A 27,848-nucleotide genomic window follows, 5' to 3' on the forward strand; every position below is an offset into this window, starting at 1 on the left:
CTCCCCGGCCAGCCAGGAGCCACGTCACCGTCACCCAGCGCTGTCTTCGGGGCTGCTCAGCAGGCTCAGCCTGGGGCTCTCCAGGGGGCAAACCCCAACTTTCTGCCTGGAGCGGGGAGAGGAAGGCCTTGGGTGGGGGGAAGAGAGAAAACCCACCCTGGGGGGAAAAGTAAGCGAGGGAGACGTCCGGGTTGAGCTCCTTGTAGAGGAAAGGCGCTTGCAGCCAGGGGAGAGGGGAGCCTGAACTTTTCTCTGCTAGAAGAGAAGGCTCCAGACTAGGGAAAAAAGGAAAGTTGAGCCAGAGGAGAGCATTCGTTTGGTTGAAGCTTGGGGGGAAAAGAATTCCCTGCCCTCACCCTCCCCGCCTGCAGAAAGTGCCCCACTCCCTTCGCTCCAGAGCGGCCCCCCCAGCACCATGAATGTCTTCCGCATCCTGGGGGACATCTCCCACTTGCTGGCCATCATCATCCTCCTGGTGAAGATCCACAAGTCCAAGTCCTGTGCCGGTGAGTGCTCCAATGCTCTGGGGAAGGAGAGGGCCTTTTTTGGAGGGCGGCTCGGTGAGGGGTGTGAGTAAAATGAGTACCAAAAAGGCTAGCAATAGCCCATACAAGCTGGCAGCCCTCCCCGGTGGACTCTTCAAGGGAAGTCATCCTCCTCTGGGAGGTGTCCCTGCCAGGAGAAGTCTGCGTTGGAAGGATGTGATGTGGCAAGGCGCACGGCCTCAGGCAGGTGTTAGTGTCGGGGTGGTGAAGCGGAGGGGAGGGCAGAAAGGGAGATGGAAAATGAGTGCGAACAGTTGTGGTGGCACAAAAACAGTCAACCTTGAGAGAAAGCTGCTTTGGGTCAGAGGACCTACCTGCAGGCAGCCACGTACCAGAGGCTGCCCCTTCCCTGGGCAAGGAAATCAGGGCAGCAGCTTCCCGCTGGAGGATTTTGCTCAGAGTTCACGGTTCCCTCCTCAAGAGACTTTGGGGCTGGGCTGCAGCACCGTGGCCATTATCACAGGTAGAGAAATGGGTGGGTCTCTCTGCCTCTCCCCACCAGTGGTGACTAAGCTCCATCAGCATCCCTGGGCTGGTCCCTGATCCTGCAGCTTGTCCCTGGTGTGGCAGATGTCACATCACACAGCCCCCCGGCAAGGTGGGTGGGCGAAGGGGGCGAGGGAGGGAAGAGAAAGGCATTTTGATGACAGTAAGGACTGAGTTGGCCAAAGCAGTGAATGTGCCTGGTCCCTATGACCCAAAGCAGAGCTCAGGGGCATCAGGAGGATCCTGCCCTGTTACTTGGGAGGCTCCGGCCAGTCTTGAGGTAGGTCTAGAGCCACCACAGCACCTACACACCAGACCAGGCTCACAAAGCACCAAACATATATACAACAGCTTCCAAAGAAGGTGTAAGGGGAAACCACCATCAAGGGTCCTTCCTCCCATCTGCTTTACCTTCCTTTCTTCTCTCTGCCATGCAGGTATCTCTGGGAAGAGTCAGATTCTTTTCGCCCTCGTCTTCACAACCCGCTATCTGGACCTGTTCACCACCTTCATCTCTGTCTATAACACTGTGATGAAGGTAAGGAGAGTGCAGTGAGGAAGCAGGGGTTTCCCTCACCTTGCTGCGGTTTCTGGGGGAAGTGAGGGTACACGATCAATAAAGTTTTCAGACAGAGGGAAGGAGGAGCAATTCCATTTTCTTCACTTGTCACCAACGCTACAGGGGGTTATACAGAGGAAGGGCAGATAAAGATGCTTCCTTTGGTGTCACTGGCCCTTCATTGACAAAAAAAAAAAAACCCTCACCACAATCAGTGAAAGAGCTGAGCCCGCCACATTTAATACCACCAAAACCAGAACAAGACGTGAGGAATCAAACCTGGGTGCCCTTGCACAGCAGGAGCATTAACAGATGGCTGCCACCGAGCCAACCTCTTCACACAGAGCAATAGAGGGCTCAAGCAAGTGTGGTCCTCATGGTAGGGCAATGTTTAGTTGACTGCTGGAGTATCTCCAGCAGAAGATAATCCACAGGCCAGTGCAGAAAAAGCGCTCACCACTATCTCACCCTGGCACAGCCCCACTAGAACCAGGTTAAAAGATCTTGACTTTGGCAAAGCCATCCTCTCTTCAAGCACAGAAGGTGTAGTCACAGGTAAGGTCTTGCCATCTCCCTTCCTTCCCCCAGGTCATTTTTTTGATATGTGCCTACGTCACCGTGTACATGATCTATGTGAAATTCCGGAAAACATTTGACAGCGAGAATGACTCCTTTCGCCTCGAGTTCCTGCTGGTCCCCGTCACAGGCCTGTCGTTTCTGGAGAACCACAGCTTCACCCCCTTGGAGGTAAGGAAAACCTGAAGCAGGAGAAGGGGAAAGGGGAAGCAGAAGCCTGACACCAGGCAGCAGAGTTTGCAGTGTGTTGAACAGTTGAGCTTTTTAACAGGAAAAGCAGGCAGGAAAGGCAAGGTTGGCAGGCCTTGAAGACCATACCATCTACAGAGCAGTTCAGCACTGCCTCCTCTCAGTCCCAGCAGAGCAGGCTCATTTTCTCCAACTCCAGCAGCACTGTTCATCCCCCTCGTATGTCAATGCTCTGCCAAATTAAAGCTTCGGCTCTTAATGCTTATAGATCAGCACCCAGACTCTCCACTGCCTTCATTTCACGTCTCACAGATACTCTGGACCTTCTCCATCTACCTGGAGTCCGTGGCTATCCTTCCTCAGCTCTTCATGATCAGCAAGACAGGGGAAGCAGAGACCATCACGACCCACTACCTTTTCTTCCTGGGCCTCTACCGCGCTCTCTACATTGCCAACTGGGTCTGGCGCTACTACACGGAGAACTTCTACGACCAGATCGCTGTAGTTTCTGGGGTGGTACAAACCATCTTCTACTGTGACTTCTTCTATCTCTACGTTACTAAAGGTAGGTAAAGTTATAGGTATTTTATGATTCTATTAGGAAGAAATTCTTTACTGTGAGGGTGGTGAGACACTGGAACAGGTTGCCCAGAGAAGCTGTGGATGCCCCATCCCTGGAATTGTTCAAGGCCAGGCTGGATGGGGCTTTGAGCAACCTGGTCTGGTGGGAGGTGTCCCTGCCCATGGCAGGGGGGTTGGAACTAGATGATCTTTAAGGTCCCTTCCAACCCGAATCATTCTATGATTCTAAAGGGATTGGTATAAATCCGAAATGTTCATTTGGCACTCATGCAACATACGGTGGAGCTACAGCTTGCCATGCATTAATCCTTAATTCTTTGCTGTATTTGTGATGCACATTGTCCACCTAAAATCCAGTTTAAAAAAACGCATCTGTTGAATGCAAGCGGCCATCGCTGCTCACAAGGCTCTAGACGCGCATGTGAAACAAAGTAGAAGTTAAACCAGAGCTAAGCCTGGTTTAACCCCACCAGTTAACAATTGAGGTATATTCAATTCTAAATACATTTTGAAAGATTATGAATCACGCAAAAAATTTTGAGGAGGGGAAAAAAAAAATAGCTGTAGGCAGACAATGTACCTGAGAAGCAACTGCCGACATATGGAAAGATTATTAAGCCTACTTTTTCTTTTGATGGAAAAGACGTAACGTTCCCAAGAACTGATTCCGTAGGAAGACAGGCATCTGCACGGACATGACACCCCTTTCTATTTCCCAAAATCTGACGCCCTTTCCACTTCAGCGCCGTGCTTTTGGTAAATGGCCACAGACCAGAGCTAACAAGTGCATCAAGGGCATAAAATTTGGTAGAACGCGCTATGGTTTGCTGAGGCCGAAGTACGTTCTGAAACACTTTTCTGTTGGGGAAGATGGAATTTGATGAAATCTGCCTGAGGGAACAAATGTTTTTTTCCTTCTTCACATTCCCAAACTATTCTGCCGAAAGCAGTAGTGACGGCCCGGCCTTTGATGTTTGGAGGGCTGGATCTACGGTAGCTTCATGCAATATACCTGCTGATAGAGAGGTGACAGGAGCACTGAGCAGGTGGCCGGCCTTGGCAGATTAAGACTTCCTTCTGTCATTAAAACATTTTTGTAGCCAGAAAAGTACTTTGTAAAACTGCCATCAAGGCGCTCAACGTCAATTCTTTTTTTTTTTTTTTTTCCTTTTTTTTTTTTTTTAAAAACTAACTCCCATTTTAGCTTTATTCAATTCATGTGTCCCGTGTCCTTCTGTATTTTCTGAGAAATCCATACCCTTTGTAGTTGCGGATGGTGGGAACAAAAGGGGGGAAAAAAAAAAACAACTGCTGGCTTTCAGTCTCGCATCTCTAGTGATAAAACTGCAAAATTTAGATGATACAGGAGGGAGAAGAAAAAACATTTGTCCCCGGGACATCACAGCAGGAAGAGAATTACCTTTTTTTTTTTTTTTTTTTTTTTACACAAACGTTCTCGCTGAAGGGAGAGAAAAGGTGACTGAAGATATGCAAATGCTTTGCAGTCATTTATGAAAACCAGCAATATTAGAGCAGGTTGCGCCTCTTTTAGACTCTCACAAAAAAAGAAAAAAAAAAGAGCACCTTTTCAAAACATTTCTAACACAGAAGAGCTGAGACAAAAGGGCAGCGATGCTGAAAAAAACCCAAAAAGCAAAGGTGTGCTATATAAAAAAATGTATTTAATAAGACTTTCAGAGCCTACAGTGAAGCATCGCAAAGGGATTTTTATAGAAGGCAACTTCTCTTTATCTTGTTTTCAAAACTAGATGAGCTCCTTTCTGGTTAACACAAGGACCTGAAAGATATTCCCAGGAAGCTTTCAGCTCCCGAAAGCTTGCATTTCACAGAACGGCTGAGTTTGGGAGCAACTGGGGGTGGGAGTGGGGTGTTAAATCATCTAATCCACCCCCCTGCTCACAGCAGGGTCACCTACAGCAGGTTGACAAGATCCTGTCCAGTCAGGTTTCGAGTATCTCCAGGATGGAGGCACCACAGCCTCGCTGAGCAACCTGTGCTGGTGTCTGACCAGCCTCAGTAAAAAATTGTAATTATTTTTTCTTGTGTTTACATGGAATTTCCCATCACCCCTTGCCCCGTCACTGGGCACCACAGTCCGGCTCTGCCTCCTTTATTCCCCCCATCAGGCATTTATACACACAGAAAAGATCCCCTCTCAGCCCTCTCCAGGCTGAGCAGTCTCAGCTCAGCCTGTGCTCTTACATCAGATGCTCCAGTCTCTTCATCATCCTCATGGCCTTTCTGGACTTGCTCCAGTATGTCCCCGTCTCATGGACCGGGGAGGCCAGAGTTGGACCCTTTGCCCCTGCTGCGGCATCAGCAGGGCCAAGCAGGAGAGGAAGGACCACCTCCCTTCCCAGCTCAGGAGGCTGTTTGTATTCATTGCCACAAGGGCACAGTGGTGGCTCACCTTCAACTCTGTGTCCACCAGCACCCACAGGGCCTTTACTGCCAAGCCGCTTTCCAGCTGGGCAGCCCCCAGCACATACTGGTAGGTGGAATCATTCCATCCCAGCATTTCCCTTTGCTGACCTTCATGAGGTCCCCGTCAGCCCATTTCTCCAGCCTGGCATGGTCCCTCTGACCCCATCTGGTGTCATCAGCCACTACTCTTCGTTGTGCATCATCAGCAAATCACCGAGGGCATATTCTGCCCTTTCCTCTGACACCAAACAAAGACCTTGAGCAGCACTGGCCCCAGCTCCCACCTCCAGGGTAAACCACCAGTACCAGGCCACCAGCTAGACTCCACACCGCTGACCGCCACAGGGCCAGGGCAGCCACTTCTCTATCCACCTCATCTGTCTATGGGCCTCTAGCACTTCCAGGAGGTGCCCCATCCCAGCTTCCGGATCAGATGAGGTGGGTCAGGCTCAAGGCAGTCTGGCCATAGACCACTTATTTGGGTCAAGTTCTCTGTTAAAAAGGGTCAAGGAAGGTAGAAGGCACTGCAGACTCCAAACTACATCCTCAAGAAAAAATGGGGAAATTAAGGGCATTCGCACATTAGAAAGAGTAACCACAGAAGAAGAAACAAAAACCTTCTCCTTTAAAGTGAAGCAGAATAAATAGATTTTAGGGAGTTTCCCCCCTTAGAAGCAATTTTGTAGTGGTTGTCTCCCATCAAGCATCACATAAATTCTTCCATTTTCCCTGGATTACCTGAAGATAGCACGGCTCTACTCCTACCATCCTCCAGGAGCGCACGGAGGATGCCCAACGTGGTCCATTCGACAGCTGTAATTTCACTGCCATTGCAAACCCGGCAATTGGCTCTCTAGTTCTCAAAATAGCAAGTTCAGAAAGGTATTTGTTGAAACCACAAAACAGTTTAATTCCCCCAAGTTCCTTCATTGCCTTCTCTTTCTCTTCGCACAGTCCTAAAAGGAAAGAAGCTGAGTCTTCCCATGCCTGTTTGAAGACACTTCCACAGACGACACAAGAAGTTGCGAAGATGAAGCTCTGAAGATCACAGCTTTCCTTTCCTGGCCCTTTTTTGACTAACGGATGGCTCAGCCGAGTGTCACTCCAGTGCCAGGAAGACAGCGAGGCCTGGAAAGCTGCTGCGCTTTTCATCTGTACGAGACTTTCCCTCTTTTTATTTTTTTTATTTCTTCTTACTTGAATTTGGTGCTAGTTAGGGCTGGCCAATACTGGTGATGTAGTGCAAATTATTCTCTCCCAGCTCTTCCCAGCATCTACCTCCAAAACACGCCTCCACCTTGACCCTGAGGCAGCACAAGGAGTGTAAGGGAAACTGTCACTACCTTTAATCCTTTAACGAGTGCCGAGGGTAAAGGGCACGTGGTACCATTAAGCCTGACAACATACACAAAGGCCACTGACCCATGTCACACGTGGCCACATCTGCCGCAGAGGATGCTACAAACTATTAACTCTGTAGGAACCAACATCCTCCTGAAAGGTAGCTCTGCCTGATCCCCGTTCTATTCAAGTCCCATAACATTTAGGAAAAATACGTTCCCTTCAAATGACAGGAATCTTCCAATTCCACAGGTATTCGCACATCCTCCCCACTCGCTTTCAGTGACAGCAGTTCCTCAAATTCTACAAACGGGGATAATTTCAATTAAAATTCAGTGGGTTACCAACAGGTGTTTCCAACTCCTTGAATTTGACTTTTTTTAAGAACTGGGAAGAATGGGGGCAAAGATGGTTTTACACTCCACAAATAAAGACAAAGTTCACAATTTATTGACAACAGTGTTTTTATTTATACCTACAAAAGAAAACAAGATGGTATCAAAAGGACAATTTACAAACTAAGAATAGTAACATAGCTTTTAGTATCCTGTGTCTGAACACCACGGATCTATGAATCTCTCAATTCAAGTCTTCGTTAATACAACAGGAATGTGTTCAGAGACCAGCAGGTGTGTGAAACAAGATGCTGATCCCACACAAAGCCACTAACCCTTCCAGCGTTCAGAGAAGTCCAAACAGCAAATCCCTTCAGGAAGTGGGAGGGGAGGAGACACCCAACTCATCTGACACCTCCCACTGACTTTTACAGCTCGAAAAACAAGGCAAACAACACTAGATGCTAATGCTTTATCAACAAGGGCCCTCCAGCTGGGACACGGAGCAAAGCGCAGCGAGCACCCGGTGGGATGGGGGCAGCACATGCCACGGTGTGTTGGTGCGTTCCGCAGCCTGGTTAAACACTCGGAACTGAACCGAGACCCTGGACTTCAGCTGACCTCAACGGCAATAAAGCACTGCGAGAACTTGGCGTCGATGTTTACAACTGCACAAGTCCTCCCCAAAAGAAATGAAAGCTATAGCAGACTATGTAAGGCAGCTTTGGCAGTCCAGAGACCCTTTTTAAAAGTCAGTCAGTGAGATGCCCTACTCCTACACCCCTCAAACACATTTCTGCATTGAACTCGCAATTTTTTTTTTAAAACAAAAAAAGGCCCCCAAAAAAAAAAAAAGCTCTACATTTGTTTGCGAGGGAGGCCAAAGACAAATCAGAAGTGCCTGGATAAACGAAATGTTTCTGGCTTTCACTTAACACAAGCAAAGGAACTTCCTGCCCCAAGCACTGGAATTGGAAGATGGGACAAGGGAACCAAAGTTCTGGAAGGGTCTCTCCCTTCTCCCTCTGTGTCAGCAACCTACCTGTGTACTGCACACAAAAAAATGCGCATTCATCCCCCAAAATTTTACTCTGGGAAGAAATTAAATTAAAAAAGAAATCACTTCTGTATAAGCAAGCTCTTTTCCTGGGCTATAAGAAGTTCCACTCCGCTACAGGAGGAGTGGGCTGCCTTGTTCATCCATATGCAAGAACACCAACAGGAAAAAAAAAAACCCACCCAAAACCCTGCATTCTATTAATGCAAAGCTTATGCCTCACAAAACCAGGAGATGTATCCGTTCTTTTGTCATATTACAAAATCAAGAGCAGCCAACTCCTGTTATCATCTACTGTCTCTGAACCGTCTGGTATTAGAAAGAACAAGTCAACAACATGCTTTTACTAAAGAGAAAACCCCCTCACACCCATCTTGGCCTGTAAAATAAACAAGTTTTATTTACGTATTTACTAAAATTTCACTCTTCTCTAACATTTTCTAAAATGCTACCTACCTGCGAGAGCTCAGCTCAAAGGGACCAATGGAGCAGGGAAATGCACTCAAAAGCCAGGAAAAGCAAGTCAGAGCAAGGTACAAAAGAAATAAAGCTTCAGAATTAAAGATGCACTAACCAGCTCACCGCTTACCTCATGAAAAGGAGATTCCAGGCAATCTCCTCCTCCACCCTTCCTCCCCTTGCCCTCCCCCCAGCCCACCCTATTCAAACCTCTTAAATTTAGGTGTGGAAAACTCTCGTCACATTTTATTCAGCGCAGTGGCATTCGGAACCTTCCCTGTGGCAAAAGGTAGTTTGTTCATGAAGGACAGACAAACGAGAGATGCTGTTCATCGTCTCAGTTCTGTTTAGTTTCTGGGCTCTCAAATAAGACTTCTCCCCATAAACCCAACAATAGGAATTTGAGAGCAGAAACTAATTTAAGGATACTCCAAGCGTTTGCGAGGCTGCAATTTAACAATGGTAGGGAAAGAACTTACTTGGCTAAACGTTATAGCAGCGGTACCTACGGCGACTATCTGCTTTTCAGGTACCAAACCCAAGACAGGTTTGATCTCTGACACTGGGGTTTTAATCCCAACTTCCCTACTCCAGGCTGCTACAGTTACCACAAGATGGGGCCACTGCTTCCAGAGCTGCAGAAAACACCAACGATTTACCTGGGGCGTTACTCTGAACACTGCCCAGCTCAGACAAATGACCAAAGTTTTCCTAGAGAAAGTCACCTATGATAGATTACAAGCAATACTAGTGAGCTATTTAAAAAAAAAATAATATTAACATTAGGAGAAGTGAGCATTGCTCCCTTGTGTTTATCGTTTTAAGTGAAGTGCTTTCTGGCTCCCCAAGGTTTCCCACCTCTCTTGATACTTCCCAAAATTAATGTGTTAAAGAATAGAAACTTTCTCCCCTCAAAAGCAAATTTTCACACAAACCTTAGACACCAAGATGATCGAGCTGGGACCTATCTGCCTTATACCCATTTCTTTTAGAGAAAATAAAATTTCAAATTTCCTCTACATGCAAGACAAAAAATAATAAATTTTCCAGTCAACTATATATATCTCTTTAAAAAAAAAAAGAAAAAAAAAAAGAGGACAGGGTCAGTAATGTGGACTGGGGTCATTTTTGCTGGGCTCGAGGGACTTGAGTGGTGAATTCTAAGCCTACCCTGCATGAGAGACATCACAATGGGAAAGAAGAGAAAGAAAAGGTTCCTTTAAATGCAAGAGGTCTACACTGGTCACCAGCGGGTGAGTGGTCTCATTTGCGTGAGGGGGGAGGGGGCGGGGGAGGGGGCGGATACTGGTAGGTGGCAGTCTGTCCCATATAGCCCATCACGTTAGTGGCAGGGGGCTGCGGAAACTGTTGTGACATGAGCGGCTGTGGCTGCTGACCCGAGCGCCCCACCATCCCTGCATACTGCTGTTGGGTAGTGCTCTGTGAGGTTCTCCCAGCGGTGGCAGCTGTGGTGCTGGCACCATAGCCACTAGCACTGTACTCTGCAGTGCCATAGCCACTCGTGCCATAGGCAGCTGCTCCATAGCTCCCTTGAGTGTAACCATACTGGCTCTGTGCTGCCCCAAAAGCAGAATTTGGGCTCCCGTAGGCACTGCCATAGGTCTTGTTGGCTCCGTTGGCATAACTGTCACCACGCTCACGGTCTCTGAAGCCACCCGAGTCTCTCCGGCCCTCTTTCACTCCCCGGAGCCTCCTGTCACACTCTTCCTGGTACATCAGGTTAGGGTTGTTTACTGAACTGCTCGTTCGGTAACGAGAACGACCTCCTGGCGATGAATATATTAAGATTTAGTACCGGGAACAAGTCTTAAACAATGAACTCTGGTACAATTATGCCACCCTTTCTCCCCCTTCTACATCCACAATTTCACCCACAAGGAGCGAGTTCTCTTGACTGACTGTAACTTCCCTGCACAGCTCTGCATGCAGCTCTTCATTTTGTTCAAGGTGTAAATATGAAGTTCAAAAGGAGTTTTTAATGCACATGCTTGGAGACTAAAGACACTGAAGAAATTCAGGGCCAGCTTGGAAATAAAACGAAACTTACTGTTCCTTCAGGGAATGAAAGGAAAAATAGTCTCGGTCCCTGAAGGTAAAGTCAGTGTATCCCTTCAATGATTGCAATTTTGCATGTGCATGCACACACATCCTGTTGCCTGTGCTCAGGCAGGAACTGCAAGGAGTTAATTAATTCAAGCAAAATTAGCTCTGTGAGGACTTTATCAGGAGAAAAAAATAAAAATTCTATAGCTAAGGTGAAACAGTCGAGTACCTCTTTTGGGACAGAAATACTACATCTACGTAACGTGTTGAGATCTCAGGTATGAAACAGCTTTATTACTCATCTACTGCTTGCTCTTAGTATTACCCTACCCTCTTTTAACCTTCCCTCCCTCAAAATGGGGAATCTATTTCCTGTGTAGCCCTTTTCCCATGTGCCTTTACCTCCACCACCACCTCCTCCTCCTCTGTGGTCCACAAGCTGCATCAGCTTTGGATTGATGGCTTGATTGGCTTCTTCCAGCACTTTGATAAGCTCCCTGGCTTGTTTCAGGTTTCCTGGTGTGAAGAAGGTGTAGGCAGTACCTTTGTTGGTACTACGTGCGGTACGGCCAATACGGTGCACGTAATCTTCAGAGCTGTTCGGATAGTCGTAGTTTATCACAAATTTAACATCTTCCACGTCTTGTGAAGTGCCCAGGTGCGAAGCACAGTGAAGGGGTGGGGTTGAGGAAAGGGGAGAAGAAGAGAGGACGTGCCAACGAAAGGTGGGGAGCACGAATGCAGGTGACAGTAATAAGAAAAAAAAATACAAAGTTAGTAATTGCATGGAATAAATACAAGACAGACTCATCCCAAAAGAGTACAAGACTCATATTTAAGATTATCAGGAACAAAGATCACTGTCCTGAAAAAAAAGTGGTAATTTTAAAGCAGTTTTGCCCTGCGCTCAAATTCATCCTCCCCGGAATGATTTCTCTGTCTTTATGTGTCAAAGACACTGATGTTTGTCAAATGAGCTAACTGAATTTTTAATTTTTTTAAAAATAACAATCTGGAAAGTGAAAATGCCACCATCAGACAGAGCAAACTGGGGTGGAGGAAGGGCAGAACTGCCACAGTAAAGCTCTTACTCTGTTGGGAGAAGTCTAACAAATAATAACGGTAATGAGATCACTTACCTTCCACTTGGTAATATGAATAAAAGGCAATCTTAAAAATATTTACTTTTACAGTCCTAATAAAATACAGTGAACTCCTTTCCCTATCCTAAAGCTTAAGACACTCCAATTACATTAGTATTATTCAGCAACTTATTAAAAATTATTCAGACCTAGAATATCTTAACTCAGCTTTGTAGTTATCACCAGAACGCATTGCACTAACATTTCACTGTGCTGTTCCATCCAGTTCTGGCAAGCTTTTTTAATTTGGACAATCCTCAATTCCATTAACAATTCCCCACTTCCAGTGTCAGATGGAAGCAGGAAATGATCAAAATTGCTTTGTATACAAAATAATATTAAAATTTAGGAGATGAGAACTGCATGCCTCATAGAAAGTCAAGACTTCATAAACTTAGGGGACAGAAACAAAGTAAATGTTAGTGTAACGCTTCAGTGAAAGCACCTCAAGTATCAGAAGCACCTATTTGCTACAGTATATAATATTTTTTAAAAAGCACGGTATTACAGTAAGTGCCCTAACAGCTCATAAAAAAAAATTAAAAATCTGCATTTTAAGAAGAATATTCTAAAAATATCCAAGATAAAACACAGATTTTTGTGATTTCCTTTCCTCTTTTTTTTTGTTTTAAAGAGAGAAACATTCTCTGTTTGTTACCAGACCGATGCACACTCCCTCCTCCTGTGGGAAACCGCTGCAGCCGATCCCGTCTCTTTGCCTTTTATTTTTGGCGGCCTCCTTTCGAAAACTCCGCCCTCTGACACGGGACCACTGGAGCGCGGGGAGCATGCATCAAGGGTCCATGGCAGCGAGAAGTCCCCACACACGCTCGCTCTGTGAACTGGCTTAGACGCTTCTCTGTTGCCCCATTTGGTTGTGAAGCGCCGGAGAACCTGGGCTCAGGTAAAAGTTTCAGGTCCTCCAACGCTTTTTGCCCCCTATTCGGGGTTCTTGGGGGCAATTGTCAAAAAAATGAAGATACAAAAATTACATCCAAAGGGTCAGACTGCATCTATTGCCCAGACTGCATCAATTTCAAGGGGGTTGTAGGAAAAATAAAAACAAGAGGGATATAGTGACAAGAGGGGGGCTTTATGTCTGTTTCTTATTACAGCAAAGGGGGGGCTCCTCAGTCTTTGCTGACTCCAAAGTCCTGAATCACACCAAAAAAAGGGAGTGAGAAGGCAGGTTTCACAGGGGGCTGCGCGAGTCTCCAGCTAGGGTCCTTGATGCAACAGGGTTTTTTTTAAAAAGGGGAAAGTGAAGTAAAGAGAGGAGTACGTATGACAGATTACATCTTCACAGCCAGGGTGTAACTAGTCTGACAAGCTGCAGGCTACACAATCCTCAGTCAGTCCCGTTTTGCACATCCATCAGCAGCAAAGTGACTTGGAATTACCACAGAGGATACAAGGACATGCTTTCCCAGCAGAAAGCACAGGGAATTGTAGCTACCGATGTAGGCGGAACTGACTTGACTGGGGAGGAGCGGGAAGAATGGGAAGGCAGGAAGAGGAAAATGCAAGGGTTGTCTTCCAGACTAGGAAGTGGTCCTGGTAGATAGAGCACGCAGCTCGCTGAAGAAAGACCAGAGCAAGTACAAGACTCGGCTTCTCCAGTCTAGCATGCTCCAAAGTGTTTGTGCACACTCGCAATCCTCCTGCGCTTTTAGAAGATAACGTAGCAGGATCAAGAACTGAAACTGTAATTCATTTTTGACAGCTACCTGGGAAACATTCCCATTGTCAGACCATCAGAATGCCCTACAGCACAGTCTCCAATTACTAATCGGGACAGATATAAACTAGCAAACATGCTAGCCTAGAGAGTTGATTAGACCATCAATGTAGATGTGCCCCCCGCCCCCTGCACTGAGAATGATCTGCAGCTGATATCAAAGCTTCTGTTAAAGAAAACAAAACAAAACAAATTCAATGTTTTTAGTTTAATAGACTGAACAAAAAAAATAAAGTAAAAAAAAAAAAAAAAAATCAGTGCAGAGAGAGGACCTCACTCCAGGGAATTATCACAAAGAAGTCATTATGGGACTCAGAACTTACCTGGAAGAAGCTTTTTTGAAACCAATGTTCCATTAGGAAGAGGGAAAGCCCTGGTGACTCAGCCAAAAGGCGCGCGCCCCTGTTTTATGTTATTTAGGTAGAAGCCTTCACTTTCCAGGATCTTGGAGGAAGTCGTCCAGAAGTTTGCCAGTTAAGTGACTTATTTTAAGAAGCAGCAAACTCAGGGCCCCAAAATAAGCAGAGATGTTGTTCAGTAACAAGAAACAGACTCTGGTACCTTTCCCCCTTAGCTTGGGTGAAGTGGAGGATGGGAAGTGGGGAGACTGTTTTCTGAAGTGTTATCCAATTCAGTAGTTTTGCAGGGAGTGGTTTGGTTTTTTTTGAGGGGGGCGAGGCTGTTTTAAATGTCTAGGCAAGATGCACAAAGAAGCTACCAGCACATAGCAAGCCTGTTTAAAAAATGCTGCTAGAGAAAGCAGCTCTCTTTCATACAAACTAGTTTCAGGCCTCAGTCCCTTCTCCCAACAGGCCCAAGTTCTAACTGCACAGGTCCAGACATGACCCTAGAGGGCAGAGACTGAAGTCCATATAATCACCTCTCTGAGGAAGTGTTGGACGTTTTTTGAGGGGGGAGGGGAAGGAGGGGTGAAGGTTGTGTGAACAAAGGCTGCCAAGACTAGTAATGGTCTGCCTGTATTAAAGTGACCATAAGATGCACAGCACAGCCACCCTTTCAGCATAACCAAAAAAGAGAGCTCAGATAACTGAGATTTTTAACAGCTAAGAGATTTTTCTGAGCTAAATTGCAGTAACTTGCAATCATTTTGTCTAAAATTTACTAAAATGAAACATCGACCCCCCCCAAGCAGTTTGTCTTCTACCAGACTTGGGGAGGGTGCAATATTCAATGGTCATTTTTAAACTAAGAGCACTTCAGAAGTCATCCTCCTCTTCTAGAGTAAATGTATAGGGACCCATAGAGAGATGTATAAGGACTGTGCTCAGCACACAAAGTGTTTTGCAAGACAAATATGCTTATTAAAAAGGGGGCACAACTGATGCATCCAGACAGATCATTTTTGTACCACTAGAATAGAGCTGTGCAATTTTGAATCAATTGGACATTTGGGTAACATGATGTTAAAGGCCATATATAATCTCAGTGGTCCTGCCTAGAAGGAACACAGAGGAGGGAAGGTTATATGTCAAGACCAAAGATCTGGAGCAGTGCTTTCTCAGATGTGAATACATCTGTGGGGTGAACATGCATGTACACTGGGGCTGGTATGTTCAAATCTGTGATGTGTCATACGGGGAGAATATTAGCTATTTGCTGCTGAAATGCTCTCCCACAACTTCCTACTTGAACTTTATCTGACACGCTCTGAACTGAGAGCAATCCATCCCTATCATCCAGCAACAAAAGCTGGATTTGGGGAAGAAGTGAGTGTGGTGGAAGGGTTAGGTTGCATAATTGGACGTCTCTTCTCCCTCTTGGCGATCGATTGGTCATGCCTAGGCCTTGCTGCAGACCAAAGCCTGTTCATTAGGAGCAGGAAGAGACTTTGAATATGAAAGAAAAAAAAAAGATTAATGTTAAAAAACGTATTTCACATGTGGGGGAAAATCACGCTTTGAATTTTTTTTTTTAAAAGAAAACATATTTTCAGTCCAAAGAAGAAAAATATGCAGCAGTAGGCAAGAGTGGTCTATGTGTACAAACCTAGCCCACGAGATGCAACGTCGGTAGCAATGAGGATAGGAGCCTTTCCAGAACGAAACTCTGTAAAACAAAGCATGCTATGAAGTAAGATTCTTCAAAAAGGTAAAGTTACCTGAATTTGATTTACACTAAATGCTCATTTTCCAGAATCTAGGTAAGATGGGTCAGTCAATTTCAGAAACCCCAGCAAGTCAGGATATAAAGTGTCAACTGTTTTTCAACATCCAGCTCTTTGGGTTAAGCAATTTTCCTTTTGTGTTTTATTCCCCAACAAAAAAAAAAAAAAACAAAAAACCAAAAACACCCAAAAAACCAAAACAAAAAACCAAGGTATATAAAAGAACTGAAATTAACAGTGCAAAGGCAAAGGAAGTTCTTTTGAAACGTATCTATCAGGTAGAGAGACAAAAAAAAAAAAGGTGACTAGAGAAAAGCACGCCTCAGTAAATTACGTACAGTAGCCCGAGTTAGTCTCCCCTCAGTGATGGACTCACCATTAAGCACCCAATCTCTTTCTGGCTGACTCTTGTCTCCATGGATACACATAGCTGGCCAACTGCCAAACAGAGATGCACATTAGTATAGACAGAAAGTACATACATTAAAGGCAACAGGAAGCTTTATTGGCATTTCAGTAAAAAGGCAAAAAAAAGACTTGAGAGAAATATTTTATTCCCTGTCCCCTTCTGACCTGTATCTACCTAGCACGTATACTGGTTTGTTAAACCCCCTACCTACATCAACAACAATCTAAGCCAAATCACGTTTGCTATCAGGGTATCAGTATCCCGATACACTAAAAGCTGTCCAGCTCACAAATATTCTCTCTTGCACTAATGCTTTCATGGACTGGAACCTTCTGGGAAACTAAGACTGAAATCAGCCAAAAACAAAATGGACAAGTTGTTCCCAACAGCAGCAACATGAATGTTTAAACCTTACTACTTTTGATTACAATTTCTGTTTCCCCCTAGAAACAAGAGGAGGGAGGGGGGAAGCTAATCACCCATCTCTGCGCATCCTTCGAGTGAGATCATCACATCGCCTCTTTGTCTCCACAAAGATGATAGTCTTGTTCTCCTTCTCAGCCATGATTTCTTCCATCAGTTGTATCAATCTAAAATAGATATGAGAGCTAAGACGTTTATCCACATATACAATAATATAGGAGCACTCACACTGAGAACCTACACAAAATGCATCCACATAAATAAGTCAGTATCACTTACACAGAATTCATGTCTGTTGTACAATAGTCTGGTTAGAATACATGCAATAGACTAGTTAATTACAGGACTTACTTATTCTGTAACGTTCAAAGGTTACATAATACTACAAGCAACTTCACTATTTAGAATTCATATTTGGCTTTCAAAGCAATGTAGATTTTTGAAGTACAACCAAAAAAACCAAAAGGTAGGAAAAATCAGCTTACTTATGGTCTTTCTCACTTTCCATACACACATCCACTATCTGCAGGATATTGTGGTTGGCACTCAGCTCCAAGTTCCCCACATTGATCTGCACGTAGTCCTGCAGGAAGTCCTCGGCAAGCTGGCGCACTTCTTTTGGCCAGGTGGCACTCCACATCAGAGTCTGTCTGTCAGGCTAAGAAAAGGGAAAACAGACTTATTTAAGGTACTGGCCTTTGACTTGGAAACAAAAGGAGACTGTCCTTTTAAAAGGTCCACACACCCTTATCTGGTCAACAATTTTACGGATTTGAGGTTCAAATCCCATGTCCAACATCCTGTCTGCTTCATCCAGCACCAGGTACGTACACCGACGAAGGTTGGTCTTTCCTGCCTCAAGGAAGTCAATCAAGCGACCGGGTGTTGCAATGCAGATCTCCACACCTTCAAAACAGAATGAGGAAAAAGAGTAAGGCTCTTCATTTGAATGTCAATTGGTATTTTTAGTCAGAATGAATCACCTTCCAGAGCAAAACTGTTTTTAAAAAAAAAGCACCACCCTCATTTGTACTGAAGATTGAGTCATTTCAGTAGAAGCCCTAGTTTCTTTTAATATATTTTTCCATTCTGAAATTACTGTTACAGTGCCATTAGAATAATATATGCAGTATAGAAGCTGAAAGTTACTGTCAGAAAACACCAGCAAAGACCTGCCCAAAAATCAGAAGTAAAATAAGCTTCTACTTGTGCCTGACCCACCTTCATCCAGAATTATACAGTTTAAAGCACTCTCTAGAAAAGTAATAGCGAACTCCAGCTGAACTCTACATGTTAAGCAATGATGAAGTGCTCCTCTTGGAGCAGGTCAAATTACTTCCACTTACACCTTTTTTTTCTTTTCAATTATGCACCAAGAGTGACAGACAACCATCCTGCCCATATCTATTCGCATAAAACCAGAACTGAAGTATTCATAAACTAGTATGAGGTATGGCTCTTTATAAGCCTTCCTTAAAAAGAGGGACTGGTTTCCACCGATTCTCAAATCTTACAGGTGAGTCCTTCAGCATCACTGAAACATCCACAGAAGGTAACTTCAGGTAAGCAGGAAGGTGAAAAAGAGCAAAACTCCCAACAGCTTCCTTGATACTGCACTTACAGATGCAGACTACTTTGTGGCAACCCAGATCTTTTTGTCTGTGTCAACCTGGACTCCTCAGAGCTGTCAAAAGGGGTGCTACTTCTAGTTTTTATAAAGCTCATGCAAGAATTAAGACTTCTAATGGAGCCATTAGTCTGCCAGGGCAACTGAAGAAACTGCAGTTTCAGTTGCCAATGATGTATTCCTCCAAAGTAAATTCGTTAAGTAACAAAAAAACCACAACTGAGAAGAAAAACACCCACATTTTCTGGACTTTATCTATTCAACAATCTTTGCTGAAAAAAACACTAGGGCGATCATCCAAGGACAGCAGTACCTCAAAACAATGAAAGCACTACACCTGCCCACATGCTCCAACCAAATGGTCTCCCTCATAAGCTGGAGAACACCTATTTTACAGCACTCCAGAAAGGTGTGCAAAAAACCTCCAAGCTGATCTTCCCAAGGTCTCTTCATGTAACCTTTGACCCTTCCATTGAAGATGCTACTTTTGTATTGGAATGCATTACTATTTTCTTGAAGAGAGGTATCCCACAGCCTTCTATCAAGCATGCCTTTATCCCATTACTACAGTTTTCAACAATAGCTCTGCTAACTGCAGTGGTAAGTAAAATTTTCCTGGTTTCTTGAGCAGATCTGTATATATATATATATAAGCTTACCTTGACAACACTTCTTAAATGTTTTCACATAATTCTATTACATATTTTTAATCTAGTGAAGATGAAAGCCATCAGCACATTCCTGCACTTGAAATAGTATGTAACTAGCCCTTGATATGAAGGTTAGGTCACTTGAGCATCACTGTATTACAGTGGTTGCTGTAGAACTAGGATTCCTCATTATTCCCAACTCCAGCCCCTTGCTACATACAGAAAGGCGGTTACAGAATGTTATAGGGTTAATGAACAGAAATAGAGCTTAGTGCTTAAGAACAACTGAAAAAACAAAATAAACAAAAGCCACTGTCTAAAGAAGTTTCTACATATTCAGAAATTAAATTTGATTATTTGAACAAGCCTGGGCAGAAAACTTGCAATCTGGCGTAAGGAAAATCATTCCTTAAATTTGCTGCTACTGCACTTCCTCAAAATAACCTGTTCTCTTTCTGGTAAGTTTCCCTTCCCTCTTCCTATGTCCTGATGATTTTCACAAGTGGAAAGTTCAAGTAGAAAATGGAAAGGAAATCCAATATCCAAGTAAGTCACTACACAACAAAGAAGAGAAATACTACATGCACTATCACTGTAACTGAAGAGAGCGAGCCGTTTGTTCACACACATGCCCCTCCAAACAGGTTCTAATAAGATCGTTTTATTTTTACAGAGATTTTACAATACCTCCTCCTCCAGGAACCGCCAAAAAGCCATTTTAAAATTACCTCTTTCTAGATCTCTGATCTGGGGACCTTTGGGTGCTCCTCCATATATGCAGGTACTCTTCAGTCTTGAACATTTGCCATAATCATCAGCTACCTGCTGCACTTGCTGAGCCAACTCTCTCGTAGGTGCTAGAACCAGACACTGCAAAAGGAATTGAGTCAGAATAGCCAAGCTGCACACGTATCCCTAACTTAAGGGCTCCACACAGATACCGTAAGCAAAGTTGGACCATCTGCTCTTTATTAGCTAAAACATTTAAATATCTTTAAGATTATGTCAGCAATTGCACAGCATTTCAACTAACGAGTGGGATGTTTACATTGTGATAGTAAACATTTCTTTACTTACTATTCTGATATACCCATTAAATAAACTACACATCTCATTAATGATTCCATGCCAGACACACAAAAAGGAAGAGAATTGACAAGCACTTACAATTGGGCCATCCCCTCTCTCCAAATATGGCTGGTGGTTGATGTGAACAATTGCAGGCAACAAGTACTAAAAACAGAAGAACTTCAAGTCAAGACACAGGACTTCAATATTCAGTGCCAATGATCACCCACTATGACAACCGGATCACGGCAAAAGCCCATTTAGCCTAACATCCCTTCAAGAAGCTAACAGCTGATGTGAGAGACTGCAAGAAACCTTGGTTCTATAAAAATCAAGATTCTGCAAAATCAGATACTTACTATCCAACAGAACATAAGATCTTCAGAGCTGCTGACCAACCATACCTGCTTTCACATGAGCACAAAATATAGTTGCTCAGCACCTCTAAAAGGAAGGCTCATTTAAATTTGGAATCCAAGTTAGCAGAATCAAGCGATCTTGGCTCTAATCAATGCTTTTCATAAAGGACAAAATTCCTTCTTAATTACTGCAGATAAAATTAAACAATACCTTGAAGACTCAACCATTCTTTACCGGAACTTGCACAGTTAAAGAAACAAATATGCTAAAGAGCACATACTTTTTTTTTTAAACCACAATGTAAGCACAGACCAAAGAGAAGTGACTAAGCAACCAAAAAGAAACACACACAAAATACATGCCTGTGAATAAGACAGGCTAGTTGAGTTGAGACTTAAGTCTCACCCATGATGCAATAAAGCATGCTTTAAAAACATGTAATCATCTTACTTGATGTCTGTAGTACAGACAAGCCCTAAAACTACTAACAAGTAGCCAAGGACAATTTCTGCAAAGTGACTAGGAAAATTAACCAAATAAATGAAAAGGCAAGAACACATACTGCTAGTGTCTTCCCAGAGCCAGTCTGCGCAATGCCCACCATATCCCGACCACTGAGGGCTAGCGGAAAGCCTTGGCACTGAATTGGAGTAGGTTCTGTGAAGTTCTGGTCCATCAAGGCATCCATCACATACTCTAACAATTTAAGAAAAGAAAATAAATTTCTTAAAGGATAACTGAGGCTTCGGAAGACCTTTTAGAAAACAGAACAGGTCTGAACAGCTACTGGTTTTGAGCAATCTTCACTACTTGAAGAGCGGCAAAATACTTACGCGGAAAGCTACACTGGTGGAAGGCAAACACAGGCTTGGGGCAGCCCTCCATTCCTCGAATTGTTATCTCTTTCTTTCTTCGCAACTCTTCAACTTCATACTATTTACATGAAAAAAAAAAACCACAAAGACAAACATCAGATGTCAGCACAGACTTAAGGTGCACATTTCTAACTATTAATTCACTTCTCACTGCTACACAGCAGTTTTGTCAGAGAACTGAAATGAAACAGAGACATAATAAGGACTGCTTTCCTAAGGATTTTAGTTTGAGATTGAACTACCACATAGCTTCCGTGACATTCAGAGGTACGAGCTCTCTACATAGTCTAGAAGGACTAACGTCTCTTCTTCCAACAGCCCTTTTTAATGAAAAGTGTATTAACATACTATTTTTAAGAATTTTACTCTTCTTCTGGAGGCCGGAAACGATCAATGGCTTCAGAAGTGATTAGAACCAGAGGACCAGATAAGAAACATGTTTTATGTGGCAGTGCTAAGCAGTAAACAAAATAAACAGGCCCTAATATACTATGAACAAGCAGAAGGCAGGACAGTCACCCTCCTTCAATTAACACATTCCAGAGGTGGTTAAATACAGAGCTCTTACTGGACAACCTGCAACTCAGAAATGTTGCTTGGAATCTTTTTTAGAACCAGCGCTTTTTTTTTCTGCATGAAAGAAGCCCAGGCAACATCATAATGATACCCTAAGACCACACACTTTTTTTAAAAAATAGAACTTCGAAAATATTTCTGAAATGTGTTATCTCTATAAGCATAATTTTAGAACTACAAGAAGTGTTTTATCTTTGTCTAGCTCATCTTGCAAGTCCAACTGCACTTTGCAACATGCTTCCAGAATTGATGATCTTATTCTAACGCTCATTAAAAAAAAAAATCAACAGAAAGATACACATCAACACCAAATATGCACTTTACCCAAAGCAATAAATGTACTATTTGTGAGAATCTCTTGAGCTTGAAAGAAAGAAAACAACTTCTGGGAAAAACGTGAAAACCCTTGTAGTTGGCTAAGGCAAAGACAGCCAAAGCAGCAACGCTGCTGGTCAGTAGTTGAAGTTGCTGTCTCTTTAAAATGCCTCCTTCAATTCCTTTATGCCATGTAAGTAGCTCATTAATATTTCACATGAAGATTTTGAAGTCTATGTAATTGCATAAGAACATTTTGTTTGTTTCCTTGTGTTAAGAATGAAATCTCTTAGTTTCTAAATATAAAAAGACATTAAAGAAGGAAAAAATACTTTAGACTCAAGTAGGGTAGGAAGGGGAGATTACTGAATCTACAGAGTAAATACGAAGTACTGCGTCCAGTTTTGAGCCCCCAATGTAAGAAGGACATTATTTTAACAAGGCATGTCCAATTACAAGGGGAAAGCCAGAGGCGGGAGTACAGGTGATAAGAAGAAAGACTGGGAGCGCTGGATTTGTTTAGCTTGGGAAAGAGAGGACTAACAGGGGAATTTAACTGCTACTTTCGACTTCCCAATGGGTCACTAAAGAGAAGATGCTGCCAATAATTATTGGGGGTGGGGTGGGGAGGGGAATTACCATGAGAAACATTAAGCCCTGGGAGAGCCACCCAGAGAGGATATAAACTCTGTCTATCCCTGGGGAAACTCAAACTCAAAAGGAAAAGGTGCTAAGCAACCTCTTCTAGTTTTGCAGTTAGCCCTGCTCCAAGCAGAGGATTAGACTAAACATCTCCCATGGCCTCTTTCGGCCCAAGTTGTTATTACAATAAAATATTCTTTCAAACGTTTCTCTTGTATTTCTGCCACTTTGTTATTTTAGGTTCTTGGAGGGCATCCCCAGTACTGCAACTCTCAAGCCCTGTCTTATCTTCGCTGACAAACAGCTAGACCAGACAAGCATTATGATGGTGAATTACGAATGACCAAGTGTAAAATATCACATATAGAAACAGCTAAGAGCAGAAGCACCACCTTTACTAACGTTAAATATTGAAGGCAACTAGAGCCAGTATCCTGCAGAGTACATACATACCAAACAAGCTTAATGAAAAGACAGTTCTATTATACACTGTCCCAGACTTCGTAGGACAAGTTTTTCCACTTGTGACATTTTCTGTTGTAGGGAAAATGGAACAGACAGGATCTGAACACTTACCGGAGTAAGCCTGGCCACTTCCGGATGTTCCACATAAAAATTCTTCTCAAACTTGGGCAGTTCATTTAAATCCCATTTTTTCTTACGTAAACGTTCCCCCGGATTACCAAACTTCTTTGGAGGAAGAGGACCTCCACGACTTGCTCCAAACCTGGGAATGACAACGTTAGTTATAAGCAAGAGTATTTAATTACTCTGTAATTTGCAAGTTTCTGAAGCATTTTACACTCTCTTTTTCTCCCTAAGCTCAAACGAGCACAATATTCTAGCGAAAAGTCACTTGCCCCGATCACTATGACGTTATACAACTTCTTGAAATAACATAAACCTGCTCTAAGTCAGTTCTAAACCCAACACCATCCTAAAGTTTCCTTCTAGTACAGGCGTTTTTAAGTCATTGCCTTAAAGCTCCTGTCTCTAGGTTTCTACATCAAGGTTCCCTCCCTCAGGACAAAGCTGTGGGTACGCCTATAGCACTTATCTTTTCTTGAAAATTCCAGTACACTTAAAACATGGTTACATGAAAGGGAGGAGAAAAATCTCTAATCCCAAATTCCCTGTATCTCTCTCAAGGTTAGTTTTACACAAAAACCGCTACTTTGTTGTCTCCCTTTCTCTGTCTTGTCTCTTTTCTTATCAAGCGGTATGCCTCAAATAAAAAACAAGAGAGTCAAGAGCAGAAAGTAAATGAGTCCAGCCAAGCCTGTAAGTCCATCTGTCATTCTAGAATCAAAGACATAAAAAATAAATCCTTTCTAAACCAGTCTAACGGGGGGAAGGAGGGGAATGTACCTGGGAAAAATCATATCCTCTCTCAAATGCTTTTGAAGAAGACTCAAGAGAGTAAGAAGCTAATGTTTATTCTGCTAAAAAATTCCTAACTAGCAGAACTACTCAAAAGTTACTGGTTTTTCTCTCATAGGTTTTCTGCACCCAGTTAGTTAATTTAATACACTTAAGGATGTTAAGAACTAACTGTAATGACTAACCAATGCACTAGACACAACATGAGCTTCTAGTAATAATCTGTAAGAGTACTGAAAACTGAGTGACATAAAATGATTATTTACTGTAAATACTACAAATGATGTATTTTAAAATTCCACCAAAAAAAAGTTATAGCTCTTTCATCAGTATCATACAAACACAGGAAAAGCACTTTTCCAAGTGCCACTGGGTCAAATTTTGCCCTAAATCAGATTTTGGTTAATAAAGCTACAGCTTTTTGCAAAACACAAATTCATGAGAAATGCTCATTTAAAACAAGACTTCTATTTAGATAGCAAATCCGTTAATGTCTGCACCTTACCCATAGTAAATAAAAAACTCTTAATGAAACAAACTGAAACCAACAGAAATCCCACAGCAATCTTCTTACACTAGTAACTGGGTGAGGCAGCTGCTAAAAAACAAAGAAGATCTGAAATAAATTTCTCAATTACCTTCTGCTGCCTTTCTCAATTACTATCTGTTCAGACATTAACTACATTCGTTCTTTAAATCGCTTCCCTATGGAAACTACAAATTATAGTGATTAAGAGACCAAAAAAACAAAACTCAAATCAATATTAACAGGAAGAAGGGGTTACATTATTGGAAAAGCTAAGTATGGCAGATATAATTTAACTTGAAACCTGCTAAGTAAGTTTTAAAGTGCTTGCTTTCTTGTAACTGTTTCATTAAGTTTCTTCCCTCTGCTATAAATATCCCTTATTTTCTCATTGGTATGTCCATCAGATCCCCCAGACAGCCTGCATAATCAGCAATTTTTGCCATATGAAAAGACTGGGAAACACACCTTCAAAAAATTCATGTAAGCATTAAATTTTCTTTCATGACAAAGTAAAAAAAAAAAAAAAAGTACAGGTTTTCATTTACAGGAACATTCACCTTTATTTAATATGTCTGCTACTGATCATGTTAATTTGAGGTCAAAATGGCAACTATTTCTGTATCCAGTAGTTCCAACAAACCCCATAGTCTCACTGAAGTCACCTGGAGGTTCAAAGGGTCAATGAGTTTCCTTATGAAAGGAAATATATGGAAGAACTGACAGTAAGACTGGACACTGAAACAGCTGGGTACTGGGAATATTTGCTCCCCAGCTACCCAAAGAGAAAAATCAGTACATTTTACAAAGAAGTCATGTAGTTTCAGTTCTCCATTCTTATACGCAACACGGTTGTATGCTGACCTCAAAAAAGCGACCCCTGCAACAGTCCTTAACACTGACTCGGCTGCAGTTTTATCTGCTAAACTGGCAGTAACTCACACTTTACATTCTGATTACAAGTAAAACGAGTTTCCAATTCCAGTTAAACTGATTTAAATCTAAGATTATTCCACTGATTTGCCAACAGTTCTCTTTTCAAATGTAAATTCAGACTGACCCAAAACATTGTCTCCAATACTACCGGTGACATTTCTGGGACAGAACCAAGTGAATTTGTTAAATTACAGAGCAAAACAGTGCAACTTTCCATTCTAAGTCACCTACAACTCGCTCCTGACAGGGGAAAACAGAAAGCCTGCATTTGTTTAGCTTATGAAAGAATCAGCACCGAGGTGTTAAGTTTTCAAATGGCACTAAAAACAGCAAGCTGGGGAGTCCAAAATTTTATAAAGGCTATTTATGAAGTATGATGGGTGTTAGTGGTTACAAGTATTTTCACACCTTAAATAGATGTGTATAACAAACTGAATTTTGATGCATGAAAGCTTCCAGGATAACATGCCAAGAAAATGATTTCCATGCAAATGCCCAAAAATTTCAAAAAGAAGCATGGAGGCACTCCTTTTATTTATGCAAAACCCCTGATCTAAGAGGGAAGCATCCATCTATAATCAAAGCCTTTACACAAAATGAGGTTACACAAATTTTAAGGCAAGCCAAGTGTTGTAACAACACTCTGGATAGTGTTCCTTTAAGTAACTCTATAGATCTGCATACTCAAACTCACTCACTAAACTCAGAAAACAGCTGGGGTCTGAACTATCTCAGACTTGCCAAAGCATTTACTCCAACGTCCTTGTGTTAAGCTGAGCTGGAAATCTCATATTGGAAAAACACCAGAACCCTCCTCTCTGTCAAAAACCCGAAAGTATCTTTTAATTTCAGAGTGTGAAATGTGTGTGTAAGATAAAGCAAGGATACAACTATCTCCCTCCACAGCCGACAAGAAGCTAAATGTTAACGTGTGTTAGAACATATAAACAAAATATTCCTGACTCTCCCGGGGAGGGGGAAGGAAAACAAGGAGGAAAGGAAAGAGGGAGAGAAGACTCATTAACTGAGATCTAGTCTGCCATATTAAGAACAACAGGATCCACATTATATGTTTCTTGTTAATTCTTGAGAATGGAGGCCTAACTACTTGTGATCTAACGGCCGAAAATGTCACTCTCCTACATTAGTTCTTTCTCTTTAAAAAGGCCTGGGATGAGCATCTTATTATTTTCAACCCTTAAAAAAAACCCCAAGTCTCAAACTAGTTATATACTAGAATGCGACTGTATTTATTGCTGCCATACTCAGAAGAAAAAAAAAAAATCAAGCCTGCAAAAACCGTTTTCAAGTCAAGCTTCCTTTAAATAGCAGAATCAAGAGTATCAAGCACTAGGCCTCTGCAGTGCCACACAGACAACTCCTGTTTGAGTGCTACGTAAGCTCGGTCACGCTCGTTAAGTGCGATCCCGGGCCATGTTTACCGAGATCACCCTCCGGGGTATGTGCAAGTCCCCTACACAGCAGCAGCTTTCAATCTCATTTCCTCTCACGATAAGCCTAGGAGTGCAACTGACAAAGACCTTTCACCAACTGCCATCTTTCCACTAAGTCCAGACGGAGCAATGACAACCAGAAGGGCAGACGGTCCAACCACCCTTGCCAGGGCCACCGAGATCTGTGCGGCTTGAGGGAGGAGGACGGAAGGGGTGGGGGAGCAGGGTAAAGGAGTAGAGGTCTGGCAAGAAATAAATTAAAGGTAGGGGAGAAAAAGGCAAGCCTAAAACCTGCAAGCAAGACACTCACGGCTACACATGAACGACAGAAAAGCTAAATAAAACATTTTTAAATGCATTTTTTAAAAAGCACCAACACCCTTTGCTGCCAGAACCGTACTAATAGTCTCCAGCTCCCCCCCCCGCCCCCAATAATTTTGGGGGAAAAATCTTCCCTCAATACCGCAAGCTGAACGCGTCCCCCTCGTCCCCACTCCTCTCCCCAGCCTTCCTCTCACCAACGCGGGGGGGAAGGCTCCCTCCACCACCCTCCTTGCCGTACCAACCCACGCCAACCACCCCCCTACTTCCCCCCCCCCCCCCCCCTTACCCGCCGCGGTCTCGGTCGCGGCCCCGGTCCCCGAAGCCCCTCATTGCCCCCGGAGGGGTGGGAGAAAGGCAGCGGAACGCCGGCCGTGGGGACGGCGAGGGACTGGGGGTACGGGGAGAGGGTCCAGCCAGGGGCGGCTGTGTCTCGGAGGAATCGCTTTGCGCCACCTCGCTTCTTTGGTGGGATACAAAAGGAGAAGAAGTGGTCAGTGGGTCAGAGACCCGCTGAGCGTCGGCGGACGGAACGGCGGGGCTCTCGGTCGGCTCCAGGGCCTGTGAAGTGTGGAGACACCAGCGTCTTCTTCCTCCGGGCTCCCGGCACAAAATGGCTGCCGCCGCCCCAACCGCTTCAGTT

At 43.5% G+C, this 27,848-nt stretch overlaps 2 protein-coding genes across 4 annotated transcripts; one reads left to right on the forward strand and one right to left on the reverse strand.

Annotated features, from left to right (window-relative positions):
- Positions 1–7,893, forward strand: KDELR3 (KDEL endoplasmic reticulum protein retention receptor 3). Its single transcript, XM_074144383.1, has 5 exons — positions 1–506; positions 1,469–1,569; positions 2,179–2,337; positions 2,668–2,920; positions 6,337–7,893. Exons 1-5 carry the CDS (start codon positions 416–418, stop codon positions 6,375–6,377), a joined length of 645 nt encoding a protein of 214 aa, XP_074000484.1. The 5' UTR covers positions 1–415; the 3' UTR covers positions 6,378–7,893.
- On the reverse strand, positions 7,176–27,789 carry DDX17 (DEAD-box helicase 17). Of its 3 annotated transcripts, none has more exons than XM_074144381.1 (13): positions 27,495–27,789; positions 23,165–23,315; positions 21,014–21,113; positions 20,743–20,876; positions 19,920–19,985; positions 19,481–19,622; positions 17,221–17,381; positions 16,961–17,133; positions 16,532–16,642; positions 16,020–16,081; positions 15,526–15,585; positions 11,041–11,280; positions 7,176–10,361 (listed from the first exon to the last, which is right to left on the reverse strand). In XM_074144381.1, the coding sequence occupies exons 1-13, from the start codon at positions 27,536–27,538 to the stop codon at positions 9,838–9,840; spliced, it is 1,968 nt and encodes a 655-aa protein (XP_074000482.1). In that variant the 5' UTR covers positions 27,539–27,789; the 3' UTR covers positions 7,176–9,837. The 3 variants fall into 3 exon arrangements, with proteins under 3 accessions (XP_074000482.1, XP_074000483.1, XP_074000481.1); XM_074144382.1 differs by having other exon boundaries at positions 7,182–10,358; positions 27,495–27,761; XM_074144380.1 differs by having other exon boundaries at positions 7,182–10,361; positions 11,035–11,280; positions 27,495–27,761.
- Positions 27,790–27,848: the final 59 nt, after the last annotated feature.

This window comes from Numenius arquata, chromosome 2 (assembly GCF_964106895.1).
Source record: "Numenius arquata chromosome 2, bNumArq3.hap1.1, whole genome shotgun sequence".
NCBI lineage: Eukaryota > Metazoa > Chordata > Aves > Charadriiformes > Scolopacidae > Numenius > Numenius arquata.